This window comes from Marmota monax, unplaced genomic scaffold (assembly GCF_021218885.2).
Source record: "Marmota monax isolate L192 unplaced genomic scaffold, Marmota_monax_Labrador192_F-V1.1 WCK01_AAM20220418_F8-fsc00008, whole genome shotgun sequence".
Classification (NCBI taxonomy): Eukaryota; Metazoa; Chordata; class Mammalia; order Rodentia; family Sciuridae; genus Marmota; species Marmota monax.
The window spans coordinates 20763053-20782457 of record NW_026694432.1 but is presented as its reverse complement, the minus strand read 5'-3'; the positions used below and the strand labels follow the sequence as shown (position 1 = coordinate 20782457).

The 19405-nt window shown below is 45.7% G+C and overlaps 2 protein-coding genes across 3 annotated transcripts in view; both read left to right on the top strand.

Annotated features, from left to right (window-relative positions):
* Positions 1-2518, top strand: part of Dhdds (dehydrodolichyl diphosphate synthase subunit) — a 35432-nt gene extending 32914 nt beyond the window's left edge. Inside the window, exon 9 of one of the 2 annotated variants that reach the window (XM_046469414.2) lies at positions 230-2518. In XM_046469414.2, the coding sequence (XP_046325370.1) occupies positions 230-466 (237 nt within the window). In that variant the 3' untranslated portion in view covers positions 467-2518. Of the gene's footprint in view, positions 1-226 lie in introns of both variants that reach the window. The other variant, XM_046469413.2, reaches the window with a different exon arrangement.
* A 1077-nt stretch (positions 2519-3595) lies between these two features.
* Hmgn2 (high mobility group nucleosomal binding domain 2) lies at positions 3596-11165 on the top strand. The gene is made up of 6 exons (XM_046469277.2): positions 3596-3807; positions 4637-4681; positions 4868-4897; positions 5285-5335; positions 5941-6036; positions 6369-11165. Exons 1-6 carry the CDS (start codon positions 3793-3795, stop codon positions 6402-6404), a joined length of 273 nt encoding a protein of 90 aa, XP_046325233.1. The 5' UTR covers positions 3596-3792; the 3' UTR covers positions 6405-11165.
* Positions 11166-19405: the final 8240 nt, after the last annotated feature.

Genomic DNA, 19405 nt, shown 5'->3' with positions numbered 1-19405 from the left:
TCTGCTACACAAAACAAACCAAGATGGATCCCTAACTGCCACTGCCCTGCCTGCACAATGTGGGCACCACCTACTGCACACCTATTCCCAAAACTTTCCAAAGCTGGTCCAAATTCCACAGTTCCACTTCACTTGGCCTACCCTGTGCCCTACTCTACTTCCTCCATCCCAGTTCTGCCCATACCTAAACATGATCTCCCTACCCCAAACCCCACTTTTCTCCTAGCAGAAGGCCCGAGACACGTATGCAGAGGAACTGAAGAGGCACCAGCTGGAGAGGGACCAGGCTGCAGTGACAGAGCAGCTGCTGCAAGAGGGGCTCCAGGCCAGTGGGGACGCCCAGCTCCGACGGACACGCTTGCACAAACTCTCAGCCAGACGAGAAGAGCGAGTCCAAGGCTTTCTGCAGGCCTTGGAACTCAAGCGAGCTAACTGGCTGGCACGTCTGGGCACTGCATCAGCCTGAATGAGGCTGGCCACCTGCCACTTTGCCTTGCCCTCCAGCCCCCAGGGCCCCACTCCCCTTCCTTTCCCCACCCGCCCCTTTTTTTTTTTAGAAAGGCCCCTCCCTCCAAGTGATGAATTTCACTCCTCTTGGCTTGTTAGGGGAGCTCCCAATGCCAATTCTGCTGGCTATACATACCTTTGGACTGGGATAATGGCCCCTGAAGGTGAGAGTCTCATACAAGTACACTAAACCCAGTACACCAGTAGGTTTGGAGAGCAAGGAATCCCAATTCATTGGCTATTTGCTCCATTCACCTTTGCCACCACCACCTATATTCTGGATGCGGTTTTTCTACCAGCACATCCTTCAGCACACAGAATGGCAGCAAAGAGGTCTCTCCACCGCCTAGCCCTTTACCCATCCATCAGCCCTCCCCTGACTTTCACAAAAGATTTGGCTCTACCTTGTTTCTGCTGGTAAACAGCTAATAGGCGGCCAGTGTTATTTGGGCAAGGAAGAAAGGGGCGGGAGAGACAGAGAAAATTTGCCCATCTGCTGCTCCTCCCCTTGGCTCTCCACCTGGGATTTGCTATTGAATCTCTACCCCCTCCCACCACGCAATACTGATTGCTCACTGAAAGGCTCAGCGCCCCCAATGGCGCTAGGAAGCCAGGCGGGTGATTACAATCCAATTACCTATTGTCGACTCAGCCCACACAAGCTTTTCCCCTCCCCTTGCAGGGCATGGGGCCAGGCTGCACTCCCCAGTGAGACTGGCCCCCTCCATGGCTCCAGGGTAACAGGGGCCTCTAGGCCCTGGTGAGTCTAATCCAACGCTGGCTTCCTTCCTTGTGACACATCAGCGTAGAACATACATATCTTCCCACCTGACTGCCTCCGGCCCTCACCATCTCAAACTCTTGATTCCTACTTCCAATAGTTGAGGCTTCCCATAGCTCTTTGACCTGGCTCCCTACGTAGGCCCCAAGATGATTTATTCTCAGCATGGCAAAACTTGTTCCAGATCCTCTCTGCCCATGAGGGCCAAGGTTGCCCAGCAGGAAGATGAGTACAGATTCAAGGCTATGTCCTTTTCCTTACCTCCCCTTGCCAGGCAGCTCTGCAGAGCTGCCGAGAGGATTACTGCCTTTGAAGAGCTGTCTGCCTGAGCAACTCCGTGCTTTAGGTGCCCCAGAGCAGCAAGGACCAACCAGTAATGCCGGCCAAATGCTACTCTAGTCTTCTCGTTTTATATTCTGCAAGCTGTTTCCCAGCACTTCCTTCCAGGAGAGAGGTGGGATCTTGCAAGCCGTGTTGAGTGTACTCTTTAGACCCCTAAATTTTCTATATTCTAGTTTCCTCCTCCTTTCTGTGCCTACATACCTGGCAGTGGAGACCCCTTGGCCATCATTCCTACTCCCAGATAAATGCCAGATAGTGCGGTTGAGAAGCCAATCAACATACTTTGGCAAGGCCCCCTACACACCTGGCACTCCCCACTACCAATCCCTGGCACGGGGTTCCCAGAGAGCAGGTGCTGTACATTTTCCAGCTTTACAATGGGGCTGTTGACAGCCTTAATTAGGGAGGCATGAATTATGGGACCATAATGCAGAGCCCTACAATTAAGGCGGGAATGAGGGACTGGAGGCAGCAAACGGAATCTGCCCTGTGAGCGTGATTGTTGGGTCCGTCTCCCTTCTCTGACTCCTTCAAGATTCGGGTAGAGATGATTAATGGGACTGGTATCTCTCCTTGGCCTGAGGTCCTATATTCTGGGAAAGGTACACGGGTGGAGTTGGGAGGAGCTGCCCCAAGAGGCACTGTGGGGGTGGTAAAGAAAGAAGCAGAAGGCTCATGACTGCCCAGGAACAAGGGCTGCAAGATACTTCAACTCGTGGTTGTTTCCTTTTCTCCTGGTATGATTTGTACAAACCAACCCTTGCCTCACAAAAATCAGGTGGGTCCTATTTATGTGTCCTCCCACCTGTGAGCCAGATCCCTTTTTTGAGGATATTTATCCTGTTCTTGTGTTCTCCTGGGTCTCAAATAGAATTTTTAAAATTCTTAGATGTTAAGATGTGTTTTAAGTGCAACAGAAGAACACCCTGTTTTGCTGCTGCAATTGCCTACCCATCCTCCGGTGCACTTGGCTAGCTCCAGGACCCCTGGCTTTGAGTTTAGGGACACTAGAATAGAGTTCTTTTGCCATCACAGCACCTGTTCCTCTACTTGTTTCCTAATCCCCAGACGCTTTCTGCCACCCCCTTCCTCTCTCGCAAGTGAAAGGAAACCAGCTTGACAGTGTGGAAGGAGGGATTTCTCCAGCTGCAGTGTCTGCAGCGCCCAGACTTGGTGGCCGCGTCGGGTGGGGGCAGCTGGGCTAGATGTATCTGAAACGGGCAGTGCTTAGGGGGAGGGGAGTGCTTTCAGGCCTTTTGGTGGCCATTCGTCGTCACTCAGTGCCAGGGTTCTGAGGTCTGTTCATGCAGGGACCTAAGGGAGTCAACCGACAGGCTTGGGGGGCGGCAGAGCAACGGGTGCTGAAAGGACAGCTCCTACCTGCCCCGCAGCACCCGAAAGGCATCTCTACGTGAGAAGTCTCCCCCTCGAACCCTCACCCCACCTCGAGCTGACCGCCTTTCAGGTGAGGCGTTCGAAGGGCTTCCCCGAAGTGGCAGTTCGGAAGGATGCACGTCCGGCTGCGCCAAGCTGGCCTCCTCTCTTCCCACTTTAGCGTCAGCCTTGGCCCCTAGAGCAGCAGCCTGTGCCTCAAGCGGCGCGCCTCCTCCCGCCTCCAGTGGAGCAAGGCAGCGCGGCCAGACCTCGCAAACCCCTCTTCTGGGGCCCCCAGAGGGAGCAGGAAGGAAAGCGGCTGAGATGCGCCCTGAATGTCGCACGGCTTAGAGAAGTGGGTAGCTCGGTTGCATAAGGTGGAAGGAACTTGATAGTTTGCAAAAGCCAGCTCTCGGCGGGAGCAAACATAGCCCGCCGCCTTGCGGGCCCCTCCTCATTTATTACCTTAGACGCGCGCCTCCCCCACTGCGCCCCCACCCCCTCGGCGCGCCGCCGTCCCGCGCGCCCTCCCCCCTGTACCCCCCTCCTCACTCCCTCCAGAGGAGGTGAGTTTAAACCCCGCCCACGTGACCCCAGCTGGGCCAATGAGCGGCGGCGGGAGGTGAAATCCGGTTCTAACCGGTCCGGGGCTCCCAGCGCTATAAAAACTTTATAAACCCCCCGGAGCCTGAGCAGTGTGAAGAGGCGAGAACGACCCCCGGACCGACCAAAGCCGCGCGCCGCTGCATCCCCGCGTCCAGCGCCTGCGTCCCGCTGCCGTCGCCACCATGCCCAAGAGAAAGGTACGTGGCTCGAGGGCCGCAGGCGCCAAGCCACCACTGCCGCCGCCGCCGCCGCCTCGACTCGGGGCGCGGGAATTGGCTCAGGCCAGAACGGCGCAGCCAGCGAGCGCGGAGCTGGAGGCCGGGTGGGCGGCCTCGGGCTAACCCTGCGCGGTGTCGCTGCCCGCAGGCGCCAGAGGCCATATTGGAGGAGCGGCGTCCACGGCGGGAGGAGCCATGTTGGCGGCTGTTTATCCCACTCTCCTCGGGCGCGTCGCACCCTCCCCGCGCCCCTTCCCCCACCGTCTGGCCCCCTCCCTTCTCCCAGCGGGCGGGCGATTCAAACTCGAAAGGGCGGGAAGGCAGCATTCTGGGTTGGCGGGCGGGGGAACGCGCTGCCGCCAAAAAACCGCCGCCGCGAGGGGGCGGGGCCGATTCTCGAGAGGCGGGGCCGGTGCTGTGTGGCTCCGCCTCTGCCCGCCCACGCGCCCCGCGCGCAAGACGCGCGCCGCCGCCCACGAGTTCCCCGGGATTGCGCGCGCCTCTCTCCCGCCTTCGACGGCTGCCATAGCAACGGCGCTCGGCTCCGCCTCCGGAGGGGTTTGTTTGCACCATCTGCAGCTGTTGCTCCAGCCCGGAGCTGTGGCGCCGGCCCCGCTGGGGTTTGGCCCGCGCTACCCGGCCCGCTCCGTGCAAGCTTAAGGCCTGCTCAATACTTCAGTTCCTTGTATGGAAGCTAGGCAGACATGTGTCACAAAGTTGTGACACTTCTAGTTTTTTTTTTTCCCCCGGAACCCCGTTAAGTTCAAAGAATCGCCTCAGAAACTAGTTCTTTGTCTTTGTTTTATAGGCTGAAGGGGATGCTAAAGGAGATAAAGCCAAGGTGAAAGACGAAGTATGTATTATTTATTTTCTTTAGGGTGGTTCATACAAAAGTCTTGGACAAAAAAACCCCACAGGACTCCTTTAGTGATAATCAACCACATTTCTTGTCTTGAATTTGTCTTCATTCCCTGTAGTGTAGAACAAAATTGGCACAAAACTTTTGTTTTTCTAACTTTATTCACTTTTATTTCAATAGCCACAGAGAAGATCTGCAAGGTTGTCTGCCGTAAGTATATATACTTCCAATTTTTAATATTTGTTCCTGAAACTAAAAAGCATTGCATCTGATGAATTATGTTTAGTGGCTGGTTTTGAATGTTATACTCTAGTTTGGACTATTGCACATATGGAGTTCACTGGTGGGACACATTTGTTTTGATATTCTGAAAGAAATCCAGCCACAAAAACTTTAGTAATGGGCTGGGGACATAGCTCAGTTAGTAGAGTGCTTACCTTTCATGCACAAGGCCCTGGGTTCAATCCCCAGCACCACAAAAAAAAAAAAAACTTTAGTAAGAGAAAACTTCCATCCCTTTGGTACTGATTTGGTTGTGGGTTTTCTTCGGTTTGTTGTACTAATATTCTCTTCTTCCCCTTTGCCTGTCAAAATAAGAAACCTGCTCCTCCAAAGCCAGAGCCCAAGCCTAAAAAGGCCCCTGCAAAGGTAAGTAGAAAGAACTTAAGGGGTAATGGTGCTAATATTGGAATTGATAATTTTCACAGAAAGAATTGTACTTCACTACCTTAACCTAATTCAGCATGATGGATGTTAAAAGTTGTTTTGTTTGCTTGCCTTATTCCTGATGTTGGTAGCATTGATTTCTGTCATCAGTTCAAAAACTCTGCCCTTGGATGTTAAACACCCAAGTGTTTGACCTGGTTTTTCTATTAATTATACTTAGACATGAATTTTTGTGTGCTGAACTTCACAGCATGGCATGGTGGTGCACACCCATAGTCCCAGCTACTTGGGATGCTGAGGCAGGAAGGTTGTAAGTTGGAAACAAGCCTCAGCAACTAAGACCCTATCTCAAAATGAAATTTAAAGGTGGGGGCTGTGGGGATGTAGCTCATTAGTAATATTGGCCTAGCATGTGCTAGACCAAGAGTTCAATCCACAGGACCTCTAAAAAATGTTTTCTAATTTAGTGTAGTTTTTGATCAGTCCTTGTAAATGGGTGGTTGGGTAGGTATACTATGTAGAACTTCACAGACTATACCTTGGTAATATGTGTGGGGAGAAACAGTTCTATTTTTCTCCCTTTATAGAAGGGAGAGAAGGTACCCAAAGGGAAAAAGGGAAAAGCTGACACTGGCAAGGATGGGAATAACCCTGCAGAAAATGGAGATGCCAAAACAGACCAGGTATGATGGTTTTTTCCTGTTGTTGCCCTGTTTTTAAAAAAAAAAAAATGATTCTCATTGCAAGTATGTTGTGACCTTCCTGTTAACTTAAAAGTCTCTGCCATCAGCTTAAAGGCACTGTGTTACAGTCTCATGTCTTCTTCCCAAATTATACAATTAGGCTCAAAGGGAAGATGACTAGCAAAGTTCTATAGCAAGTCATTGTCCAGAGTACTGACTCTTGGTATCTAAGCATCCAAAACCCAGCCTTTGGCTAGAATGATGCTGTGGGTGCAGTAGGAACCCAGATAAATGCAACATGTGGATTTTAAGACTATCTGTTTTTCTTTTAGGCACAGAAAGCTGAAGGTGCTGGAGATGCCAAGTGAAGTGTGTGCGTTTTTGATAACTGTGTACTTCTGGTGACTGTACAGTTTGAAATACTATTTTTTATCAAGTTTTATAAAAATGCAGAATTTTGTTTTACTTTTTTTTTTTTTTTTAAGCTATGTTGTTAGCACACAGAACACTTCATTGTTGTTTTTCGGGGGAAGGAGCATATGTCACTAGTAGAATGTCTCTAAAGCTGGATTGCTATGGGGGAAGACACCTTTCCCTTCTAGTTTTGAGAGACTTCCTCTTTGTTCCCAAGAGGAAGGGATTCCCTGATGTTGGCACACATAGCCACCTTGGCACAAATGCCTTGTGGTATGGAAAAACTCAAACTCATCTGTATGTCCTCCTGTCCCTCTCTGCCATCGGCATAGACTTAATTCCCCTAAACTCAGACCTATTGGGACCTGATTCCCAACGATTGGTTTTACCAGTGTGTGGGGCAATCTGGACTTTCCAGTGACGTCATTGAGAATAGTGTCCCTCAGAAGAGCAGCAGTTCCTTTTCTAGATTGTGGATCTTCAGATTAATAATTTTTGCCATTTTCCTTTCATTTCCTGAAAGTCAGGGTCGGCTTGTGAAAAGTTGTTAAACAACATGCTAAATGTGAAATGTCAACCCTCACTCTAAACTTTCCCTATTCAGAGCATCAAATGAAGACTTCATTGGGTTTTATAGTGGCTTTCTGATTTTGGTAGTCCATTCAAGAAAGGAGTTTGAAAGTTGTTGTATACTGTTAACGATTGTCTGCCCATGTCCTGCCTGAAATACCATGATTGTTTATGAAAAGTATCTTTAATAAAGCTGGATACAGTTTGGCTTGGAATGCTGCCTCTGATCTTTTCCCACCAATGGGGAACCTGGCTTCTCCAAGTCTCTTGAGACTGGATGTATTCTGGTGGTGTGGTGTAGAGGTTCCATTTATTGTCCGGTAATCTTTCATGGATCTTTGTAGTCTGTCTCCAAAACATAGTGATAGGTGGAGTTGGGAAGGCTCCCAGGAGTAGATGTGAGAGGCTATAAGCAGAGAAGTGGTTTCTGCCTAAGATTATGTAGCAAGCAGTCCCTGAAGTGTTTTTACATGGAAGTTTTTGGTGGTTTTAAGGTTTGGCCTGGTAGCTGACAGCCAAGAGTGTCTACTTCATCCACATATGACATAAATTTGAAAATTAATAGAAAATGCTGTAGGCTTGTCAGATGTCCCTGTGTTGTATAGGGAAGGTGACACTTACTTCTAAGGTGGTCTGCAAATAAAGATGTTAATGGGAGTTATTGGAGAATCTGCAGAGAACTTTCTTTAGTATCAGAATATAGAATTCACTGATTGTGATTTTGAGTTTGCTTTTACATCATCCGGTTGTATATTTCAGGAGAGTAAAATAAATTGGAGGCTGAACAAAATTGACTTTGGTCAGTTAAGTTTCTTATTGATGAAGATTTATATATTATCTCTTACCCTAAGGTTTGAGACAGTTGTGTGGTGTGTTAATATCTACTTATAGTTATTTGTACATAGAAGAAGCAGTGAAATCCAGTTTCAAACACCCAACTTAACCTGTCAGAAGTCATTAACACTTAGGTTTGGGGGCACTGGGTGAAATATCATTTGTCCACTTAAGCCACTTTCAATTTTACTGTTGCTGAAGATTTAGGGTGTACATGCTTAACACCTAGTTTTTACTCAAAAAGATCTTCCAGAATGGAAATAATCACAGATGTCTCAGAGTACTTAGGTACATCAGGTTGATATTTGAACAAAAATTCCAGAACTTGGGAAAGCCGCTACTAGGGTTCTTTATCAATATTCAGGTTAGTAAAATGTTGAGCTGTGGACTGCTAGAAGTTCTGCCATGTGCTCCTGTTTAATTTTTTGGCAAATCCTCTGAGATGTGGGTATTAACCCTGTTTTGTAGCTCAGATATAGTGACTGAACGTTTCTTGGTGGTAGTCTGTTTTGACTTATGTTCATTGGTCGTTTTTCATGTTGCCAAAAACTTGCATGGTGAGCTTGAATGTTTCTTTTTTCTTCCTGGAAAGTATTTATTGATTTGACCAGTTTTGGAGTATAAAAAGTCTCAAGAAGACTCACCAGTTACCTACATTAGGAACTTTAGGGCTTAAAGAGGAGGAGAATTTATTTCCTAAAACGGGAAGCTCTAAAGTAGGGCGGCTTTTTGCGCTGCTGCCTTTGGCATGTTTTCGAGCTACCTGGCCTTCCAAGTTGGCTGCTTGTAGCATGAGATACCAGTGTCTAGAAGCAAAGAGGAGGACTTATTTTTTGAGAATAATTAAAGCTAGCCATGGTGGCACACACCCATAATTCTGGCAAGTCAGAGGGCTGAGGCAGGAGGATTTCAAAGTTTAAGGCCAGCCTAGGTAACACCAGACAGTGTCTAAAAATAAAAAGGGCAGGAGATGTAGCTCAATGGTACAGTGCCCCTGGGTTCAATTCTCAGTACCAGGAGGGGAAAAAAATCTTTGTCAGAAAACCTAACAGCCTATTTCATCAGTTATTCAGTCTGCCTATTTCTAAATCAATATTAACCAGGGAAGAAATCACAGAATCTGTTTAGACCAGTCAGGATCATTGGTATTAAATAAGGGCAGGGTAGATGTTCCTGGAAGTGAAAGGGCTATGGGATGACAAACTTACACAGATTCTGTATCTAAACCTGACCTCATGTGACTTCATTGTAGCATTTGACACTGCTGTGTATAACCTCCCTCTTTCAGAGATAATACACACAACATAAATTTCACCATTCTGAAGTATACAATTCAGTGGACTTTAGAATATTCACTGTGTTGGACAATAGTCTACTGTCTGTAGAATATTTTCACCACCTGCCAAAAGAGCCCTGTACCTATTAGTTAATTCCTTATTCCTTCCTCCCCCAGCCCTAGCCAATTACTAATCTTTCTATATAAGTTTTCCTATTCTGAACATTTGTTTTAAATGGAATCATTTCATTTTTTTTTTTTAACTGTTTCGCTTAGCATAGTGTTTTAAAGATCCATTTGTCTACCTAGTGGTATGTAATTCATTGGTGTCCCTGGGTGCATAAGCCACATTTTGTTTACTCCTCAGTTTATGGACTTTGGGTTTCTACCTTTTGACCATTGTGAATATCATGTACAAGTTCTGTGTGAACATATCTTCAATTCTTTTGTGCACACACCCAGGAATGGGATTGCTGGCTCATGTGACTATTCCACTTTTGAGAAACTGCCCAACTCTCAGTAGCTGCATTATTTTCACTCCTACCAGCAATCTATGAGGGTGTCAGTTTCTTCACTTCTCAACATCACTGTCCCTTTTTTATGGTAGGCATCCTAGTGGGTATGAAGTGGTATTTCTTTTGTGATTGTAATTTGCATTTCCCTAGTGACTAGGATGTTGAGCATCTTCTCATATTTGTTGACCATTTGTATATCTTTTAAAAATGTGTATTGAGATCGTTTTTTTCCCATCTTTAAATTGGTTTGTGTTTTTATTGTGGAAATGTAACGATTATTCTGGATATTAGATCTTTACATAGTTTGTAAATATCTCCATTCTGTGGGTTGTTTTCACTTCATCTGATGAACAAAAGTATTTATTGGGTGGGGGTGTACTGGGGATTGAACCCGGGGGGGGCTTTACTATTGAGCTTTATTCCCAGCCCCCCCCCCCCCTTTTTTTTAATTGGAGACAGGGTCTTGCTAAATTGTCAAAGCTGGCCTCAAATTTATGAACCTCCTCCCTCGTAGCTAGGATTGCAGGCATGTTTCACTAAACCCAGCTTTTTGAGTTTTCTGAGTTTGTTTCCACTGCTGGGGGTCAAACCCAGGGCCTTGTGCATGCTAGGCAAGAGCTCTGCCTCTGAGCTGTGAAGTAGGAGTCCATACTTACTATTTTAAATTTATAGGCCTCTCTGAGCCTTCCAGTTTCCCAAGACATCCTTCCTTGAAATCTCCTCTTGAGTTTTTCCCTGTGAGATCATTCAGTGACTCACATTTTCATCTCTTGCCCTTATCTCTTATGAGGTCAGTTATTTTACCAACCTTTTAGGCAGTTTCATCCAGATACACCACAGGCTCCCCAACTTCAGTGTGACCAAAACGCAACTTGATTTGTTCTTCACATTACCTCTCTGCTTCCCTTAGATCTGATAAAAGCATCACCACTGAGGCTGGGATGTAAAACCAACCACCATCCATTACATTGCTTAAGAAACCTGGAAAGTAGGAAAAAAGCTAATAGTTGGTTGCACAAGGATGTAATCCCTGTGAGGCTGAGGCATGAAGCTCACAAGTTAAAGGCCAGCCTCAGCAGCTTACTGAGACCCTGTCTCAAAAAGGATTAAGGGTGTAGCTCAATGGTAGAACATCCATGAGTTCAATCCCCAGTACCACAAGGTGTAAAAAGTCTGAAAGTGACCCCAAATTGCTCTCCTACTTCCATCATAGCACATCACTACTGGGTAAGTCATGGTGACTTGACTTTAAAAATTTAGGGGTATTTTTGTCATGGAAAATTTGAAATATTTGCCAAAGTAGAATGTAATGAACCCCTGTGCACGTATCGTGTAGCTCCAGCAGTTGGCAACTGGAGCCAGTTTTATTTAATTTGTATTACTGTCCCCTTTAGCATAACCTAACGAATAGTATGATTCGTATATATCTAAAGGATGTAGACGACTAACATCACAATACCATTATACCAAAAATAATTAACATTGATTTCTTAATATTATTAAATACCTAAGATCTCAAATTTCTAATTGTCTTTTGTTTGTTTGAATCGGGATCCATACATTGTGATTAGTTTGCCTGTCTCTTCAATCTCAGCATATGGGTTCCCTCTATATCTGTTTCCCAAATGTGGATTTTGCTGGGGGGGGAAGAAAAAAAAAAACTTTTCATTTCTCTCTTCTTTGGTTACCCAGAGTTGCAAGTCATACTGGAAGAAGGATAAATGCCCAAATCTCATGCCAGCCAGTTTTGCTCACTTTTAAAATGAGTTGGTTTATTAGCATATTCCAAAGGTGACTCGTGGGTGGACTTCTAGTATATTTAGTGCCATGATCATTAAATATGTTTCATGGCCCAGGGTGGAGCACTTGCCTGCTGTGTTCAGGGCCCTGGGTTTGATAGCACTGCCAAAAAGTAAAAAATAAAAAATGAAAAATAAATTTCATGTTTCATGGATTCATTGCAATTATTAAACTTTGGTGTTCACATTCTATATTTTTGTCCAGTCAAGAGCTCTTCAAGTTCAGATCCTAAATCTTTTTTAAAAAATTCAACCTTGTTGGTATTTGATAAATTTCTTGCTGTTTATTCCTGTCTTGTATGTTTTCTGTTCCAGACTTTGAGTCAGATAATTCTGGGGGGGGTGGGGGGCTTGGCGGGGAAGGACATTGCAAGACCAAAAGTTAGCTGGATATGGTGGCACACACACCGGTAATCCTTTATATGTTGAAGGCTAATGCAGGAAGATGCAAAGTTTGAGGCCAGCCTGAGCAGCTTGGTGAGACCTATCTCAGAATTAAAGGGTTGGGCCCAGCATGGTGGCGCACTCCTATGATCCCAGCTGCTAGGGAGGCTGAAACAGGATTGCCAGCCTGAGCAAAGAGAGAGGTGCTAACTAATTCAATGAGACCCTGTCTCAAGTAAAATACAAAACAGGGCTGGGGGTGTGGCTCAGTGGTGAGTGTCCCCAAGTTCAACCTCTGGTACTTCCCCCACACCCCCTCAAAGAGAGAAAGGGTTAAGAATGTATGTAAACAAAGTGATACAGCACCCCTGGGTTCAATCCCCAGCACTGCAAAAACACAAGACCAGAGGGTTTTTTCCTAAATCTATATATCCTCAACACTAGTTGTTTTACACAAAGTATCAGAAGAACAAAAGGCAGCTCTAAGGTTTTATTTAGGGCTTATTAAGTTATTGGAGGTATTTACTAATAGGTGTGCACAATCAGTTTATTCTTTATGGATCTGCTAGATCAATACGTTAACCTGTTACATTTTTAAGAAGTCCTTTCAATTTAATTATGTAAAATATTTACATTGTAATAAGTATAGTCTACAAAACATCTTACTGGGGGTATAGCTCAGTGGAAAAGCTTGTGATTACATGGATACTGCAAGGTCCTGGGTTCCATTGCCAGCCATCCTCCCCCACATACAAAAAATATATATATTCAAAGAAGTCCAATTTCTATCCTGGGTTCTTTATCTCCATCTCTTTGCACTTAATGACTTATGATTTTCTCTTCATTTTTAAAAATACAAGCAATATTTTATATTCTCTCTTGTGAAGATGGTATACTAAATATTTCCCTGTATTCACTTAAAGTAACTTTGGAGAAGCCATTTGTGGCACATACCTGTAGTCCCAGCTACTTGGAGGGCTGAAGCAGGATTGCAAATTCAAGGCCCGCCTGGCAGCAGGCCTCAAAAATAAAAAGGGTAGCAGGACACAGTGGCACATGCCTGTAATGGCAGAGGCTCAGGAGGCTGAGGTGGGAGGACTGCAAGTTCAAAGCCAGCCTCTGCAACTTGAGTCCTAAGCAATTTAGCAAGACCTTGTCTCGATGAAAAGGGCTGGGGTTGTAGTTCAGTGGTTAAGTGCTCTTGGATTCAAGCCCTGGTACCCAAAAAAGTTTTCTTTTTAAAGGGTTGGGGATGTAGCTCAATGGATGATAATTCTGGAGATAACAGACCCCACAGTCTTTTTTGTGCGTGTGATTGTTATCAATCAAAAATGCTTCCTTAATCAATGTTCTCCAAACCCTTTGACACATAATAACTCCAGAGATGCATCACTCTGTCAAACTCCACTGACAGGGAAAATGGGCAGCATCCACTAGCGAACCAGTGGATGTACACAGTGCCCCCTCCAGGGATAACCAAGCAAGCACCATGATGCCAAGTCCTGGAAGGGGGTCCAGCCACATTCTAACAGTTTCCTAAACCAAGGCCCTACCTGTCAGGCTTCTTAGAGGTGCCCAGGTTCAACTCCTTCCCCTCTGCAGTCTTATTTTGGGGTGCTGGGGGTTGAACCCAGGACCTTGTGCATGTGAGGCAAGCACTCCACCAACTGAGCTAGATCCCCAGTCCTCTACAGTCTTTTTTTACACAGCATGCAACGATGGCTTTGTTAGGCCTCAATTCCATCACATTGTGATATTAAATTTACATGTAAGCTGGGCGTGGTGGCACATGCCTATAACTCCTGTGGCTTAGGAGGCTGAGACAGGAGGATCATGAGTTCAAAGCCAGCCTTGGCAATGGCAAGGCACTAAGGAACTCAGTGAGACCCTGTCTTTAAATAAAAGTACAAAATAGGGCTGGGCATGTGCCCCTGAGTTCATTCCCTGGTAGTCCCCAACCCCCCCAAAAAAAGGTCTACATGTATTATAAGTTTTGGAGTTTTTTGGTTTGTTTTAATACAGTACTGGAGATTGAATTTAGGAGTGCTGTACACTGGCCTACGTTCCCAGCCCTTTTTATTTTTTGAGACAGGGTCTTGTCATGCAAATTGCCCTCAAACTTTCGATCCTCCTGCGTCAGTCTTCCAAATTGTGGGATTACAGGTATGCATCACCCTGCACAATCTTCAGATACTTAAACATGACACAATAAAATGCCTTTCTTATTTTTGTCAGATATTCTGTTACTTGTAGCTGAAAGTAGTCCTAATCAAAGCAATGGATTTTTTTCAGTAATCCTCAAACCAATTTGAGGAAGTAGAAATCAGCACACTTCACAGGTGAAGAATCTGGTCTTGGAGAGGTGAGAGGCCTTCTAAGGTCACACATGTTGTGATGGCCAAGCCAGGAGTCCAGGCCTATGTTGCTCTAGAGTCCAGTCCACAAACTGACCCTATTCTTCAGGTGGGCCAAGGTAGCATTTTTTGAATGAATGAATTAACCGGAAACTCGGAGCCTGGACTGGAAATTAAAGCATGACTAGCTGACAAAAAATATATATATATATATATCTTTTCATCTCCCACCAAAATGCAGGCTGGAGAATGTTTTTCTGAGTTGTTCAAAAGCCTTGGCCAGGTGTGGTGGTGCATGCCTGTAATCCCAATGGCTCAGGAGGCTGAGATAGGAGGATGGAGAGTTTGAAGCCAGCCTCAGCAAAAGTGAGGCACTAAGCAACTCAGTGAGACCCTGTCTCTAAATAAAATACGAAAATAGGGCTGGGGATGTGGTTCAGTGGTTGAGTGCCCTTGAGTTCAATCCCCACTACTCAAAAATAAGTAAATAAATAAATGCTGAAACCCAGAAGGGTTAAGTAACCTGCTCACAGTAATCTGGCCAAATTCCTGACCACTGTGCCACAAACAGGCAGTGCCTTAAATGCCACAGGCTTTAATATGACTCCCACAGCTGTGGTACTTCCTTAGGGGCTCCATTCTCCAAGCACTGCCCCAATAGATCCTAGACATACCCATGACCTACAGCTGGCCTGTGCCACAGCAGGACACTTCAGGCACAGGGGCCAAGACCTCTCAGACCCTAGGCCTGAAGCAGCCTTTTTGGCCACTCTGGGTCTGGGACAAAATAGCCCTGTCAGACCTGTAGAGGCCAATCCCGGGGCTGGACTCTTCCCCAGAGCTCAGCAGCAACAGAAAAGCCGTGAGAGCTGGTTGATAACTTGTTACTTGCTTCCACTTCCTATCCTATGGCTGACTTTGCAACAACAGCCATGCATCCTTGTAGGGTGGGGGGTGGGGCATTTTCTTTTCCTTCTAAACATGAAGTCTGCTCACTGTAAAAATGTTTCGTTTCTGGTGTTGGTGAACAAGCCCAGGGCCTCAAGCACATTCAGCAAGCCATACCCCGGCCCATAAAATGTTTTAAAAACAATTTATGAGACCTAGACATAAAGCAAAAGTAAAAATCCCTTTCCTCTCTCCTTGCCCACTCTCTTCCCAGAGGCAGCTACTGCCAATTTGGTGCAGCCCATCCCAAGCTTTTATTCTGTATATTCACAAACGTAAGACATCTTCTGAGGCCCCTTTGCCTCTTGAGATATAACTGAAGCTGAGATTAGCATAACCCTCCATCTCCACGAATTGTAAGCAACCCAAAATCCCTCCAGATTTGAGCCACAAGAGATTGTCACAGGACTCAAGGCCAGCTGCTCCCTTCAACAGGACAATTAACAGACAAGGTGTGGAGGCAAGGATGGAGACTTTATTTCAAAATTCGGTCAAAAAGATGGACAGCTTTTGTCCAAGGACCATCTTGCTGAGAAGCTGATTTAGGAGTGTGTGTACTGGTGATTGATGGATGCTCCCAGCTTGGTGAGCACCCCTTCACACTAGGTGAGCCAGGAGGTACACAATCTGGTCCTGAACTCCAGATGCTTTTCAGTTTCACAAATCTAAAGAACAAAAATTATGAGGAGTCCAGCACAGTGATGCACACCTATAATCCCAGATAATCAGGAGGCTGAGGCAGGAGGATTCCAAATTCAAGGTCAGTGTGGGCAATTGAGAGACACCCTGTCTCAAAGAAGTGGGGGTATAATTCAGTGGTAGAGTGTCCCTGAGTTCAATCCTCAGTAACACACAAACAAAAAAAAAATCCACTTTTTTTTAGTTGTAGATGGACACAATATTTTTTATTTATTTACTTACTTACTTATTTAGGGCAGGGGTACTCAACCACTGAGCCAAATCCCCAGACTTATTTTGTATTTATTTAGAGACAGGGTCTCACTGAGTTGCTTAGCGCCTCACCATTGCTGAGGCTGGCTTTGAACTCATGATTCTCCCGCCTCAGCCTCCTGAGCTGCTGGGATTACAGCCATGTGCCACTGTGCCCGGCTCTCCTGTTTTTACTTTAACATGGCTATTAGATTGATTGTGTGAGTGTATGAGAGAGACTGCCCTCCAACTTGCAATTCTCCCGAGTTGCTGGGATTACAGGCATTCAGCACTATGCCTGGCTAAGAGTCATATTTTAAAGACACAAATCTGTGTTTTTCAAATCTGACTTGTCTTGCCTATTGTTCCTGGCCCGATGATTGTTTTGCGGTGGCTCTTTCAGTCTATAATTATTAACCTGCTTACTGGTTTAGGTAAGAATGGAAGCTCTGAAAATTATGGCTGATTGAAAACACACACACACACTCATACACACACACACACACACACACACACACACACACACACGATTTTACTCCTTCCCAAAAACCTCACTAAAACTACAGCAAAGCAATTTTGTTTAAGGCGTAAACCCATTAAGGCCAGGAGGATGAGGGAGAGACAACAGCATGGCCCTTGGAAGCTGGCACAGATGGTTGGTGATAACCACATGGCAAACTGAGGAAAAGTGTACCCTTGCCAAGTATGGTAGCACATGCCTATAATCCCTCTAACTCTGGAGGCTGAGACAGGAGAATCATAAGTTCAAGGCCAGCCTCAGCAATTTAGTAAGACCCTGTCTCAAAATAAAAAATAAGCCAGCACGTTGGCACACATCTGTAATCCCAGCAGCTCAGGAGGCAGAGACAGGAGGATCATTAGTTCAAAGCCAGCCTCTGCAATGGTGAGGCAATAAACAATTCAGTGAGACCCTGTCTCTAAATAAAATACAAAATAGGGTTGGGGAGGTGGCTTAGTGGTAAAGTGCCCCTGATTTCAATCCCCAGTAACCCCCCCCCACCAAAAAAGAAAAAGGGTGCCCAGCATAGCATGGTGGTCCTGTAATCCCAGAAGCTCGGGAGACTGAGACAGGAGGATTGTAAATTCGAGGCCAACCTCAAGGATTGTAAATTCGAAGCCAATCTCAGCAACTAAACAAGGCCCTAAGCAATTTAGTGAGACTTTGTCTCAAAAAGTAAAAAGGATTGGAGATGTAGCTCAATGGTAAAGCACCCCCCCCACACAGTGTTCAAGTCCCAGTACACAAGAAGAAGAAGAAGGAGGAGGAGGAGGAGGAGGAGGAGGAGGGAAGAAGGAAGAAGAAGAAAGAAATCATACCCTAAATTGGAATGAGAAGAAAACCCAATCTAAGTTACAGACTCCCCAAGAGGCTCAGTACCTCCTTAAATGGAGATGTAGAGTTATAAAATAAGGGAGAGTGGTTGAAAGCTGCTTAAGGTTGGCCTGCTGATCTGATCCCAGAAGAGAGGAGGTTCATTCTCTACAGAGGACTAAAAGGCATCTCTTGGACGAGGGAGACAGGTACAGCTGAGAACTGGGTGATGATGTGGATACCCCCTGCTTCCCAAGCAATATAGCAAGACTATCTCAAAAAATTTTTTAACTGGGCTGAGGATGTGGTTCAGTGGTTAAGCAACCCTAGTATCAATCCCCAGTACTTAAAAAAAAAAAAGTCACTTCCCAAACCCTGTCTTCCAAGACACTCTTTGTGTTGGTACTCCTCTGAAAGGATGGAATAAATCTAGGAAAAGAAAAAAAAAGCAAGACTCCAAGAACATCCAGCAGAAGAGAGGTGAAAGGAAATCCCTGGATGAAGGAGATCCCAGGATCAGAGGTAAACTCACCAGAGGCTTCAGAGCCTCTGCCTCGGGTGCCTGTGCTTGTGAGCTCTCTGTGAGCACTGAGAGGCATGAGGGATGGCGGGTGAGCAGAAGCCATGTTGCAATAAAGGAGTATTTCTTTCTTTCTTTTTTTTTTTTTTTTGTGTGTGTGTGTTGGGTAGGGGGTACCAGGGATTGAACTCCAGGGCGCTAGACCGCTGGACCACTGAGCCACATCCCCAGCCTTATTTTGTGTTTTATTTAGAGACAGCGTCTCACTGAGTTGCTTAGTGCCTGGCTTTTGCTGAGGCTGGTTTTAAACTTGCAATCCTCCTGCCTCAGCCTCCCGAGCAGCTGGGATTACAGCCCTGCACCATTGCACCCAGTGCAATAAGGAGCATTTCTGTTAGGATTACCTAATGAGATCTCTAAAGAAAGGGTCCTGATTTCCTCTAAGACTTTTGAAAGTCTGTTAATTTTCTGTTATGTTTTCCCCCAGTACCAAGGATGGAACCCAGGGCCTCACACATGCTAGACAAGTTCTCCACCAGCCCTATTGCTTTCTTTTATTGAGCTAAATAAATTACTTCACTTTGTATTTTTTAAAGGCCTCCGAAATTGTATAAACTTTAGACTCTACAAAATCTATATATTTCCTTTCCTAATTTGATAGCTGTTCACTGGGTATAAAGGGCAAGCTCTCCAGACTGCCGCAGAACTGAGGGTTCCAAGAAAAGTGTTCAAGGTGAAATTGATAGATGATGTGATACAGTAGTCATGGAGATACACCTCCCAAGACCCCCTTCCCTGCTCAGCTGCAGGGAGTTTGGACAGCAGACAGTCTCCAGCTGTCAGTGCCTTTGGGGCTGGCCTCAGATGCAGAGAGCCACCTTGTCCAAGATCATGTCCTTCCACAGGCAGCCCACATCTAGTGTCTGAGCCAACAAGGCAGAAAGTCCTGGCCATTTCAGCTCTGCTTGGGATGCTGGTGGCAGGGAGCTCGACAAGGCTGCGGGCTTTGCCAGACCTGCACTGCAGCTCCACTTCTGCCCACTCCCGCTTCTGCCCGTTTCCTTTCACAGGTGTTGATTCTTAAAAACATTTCTGCTTCCAAAGAAACCCACCTGAGATACCTGATTTGCCTGAACACCTTGAGAAGGAATTTAGATAAGCAGTAGAGAGTGGAATACACAAAAACTAAGCAAGTGACAAGGACAATTATGAACTCTTGGGAAAACTGAAAGTTCTACAGGACAGGAAAAGCTTCCATATAATAACATAAACAACAAATATTGAACTTGCCAAAACTTATTCTGGCAGTCTGGGGAGATAAGGATTGCATGTGTAGTCAGGCGAGAGGTGGGGAAAGAGAGTTAAAGCTATCTTCCACAGCAGAAAATCAAGGAATAGTGTCTAAAACTGAAATGCCAAAAGCAGCAAAACAAGCACATTTATTTAGAGATATGGAGATAAATATAAAATACACCAGCTAAGAGTTGACAAT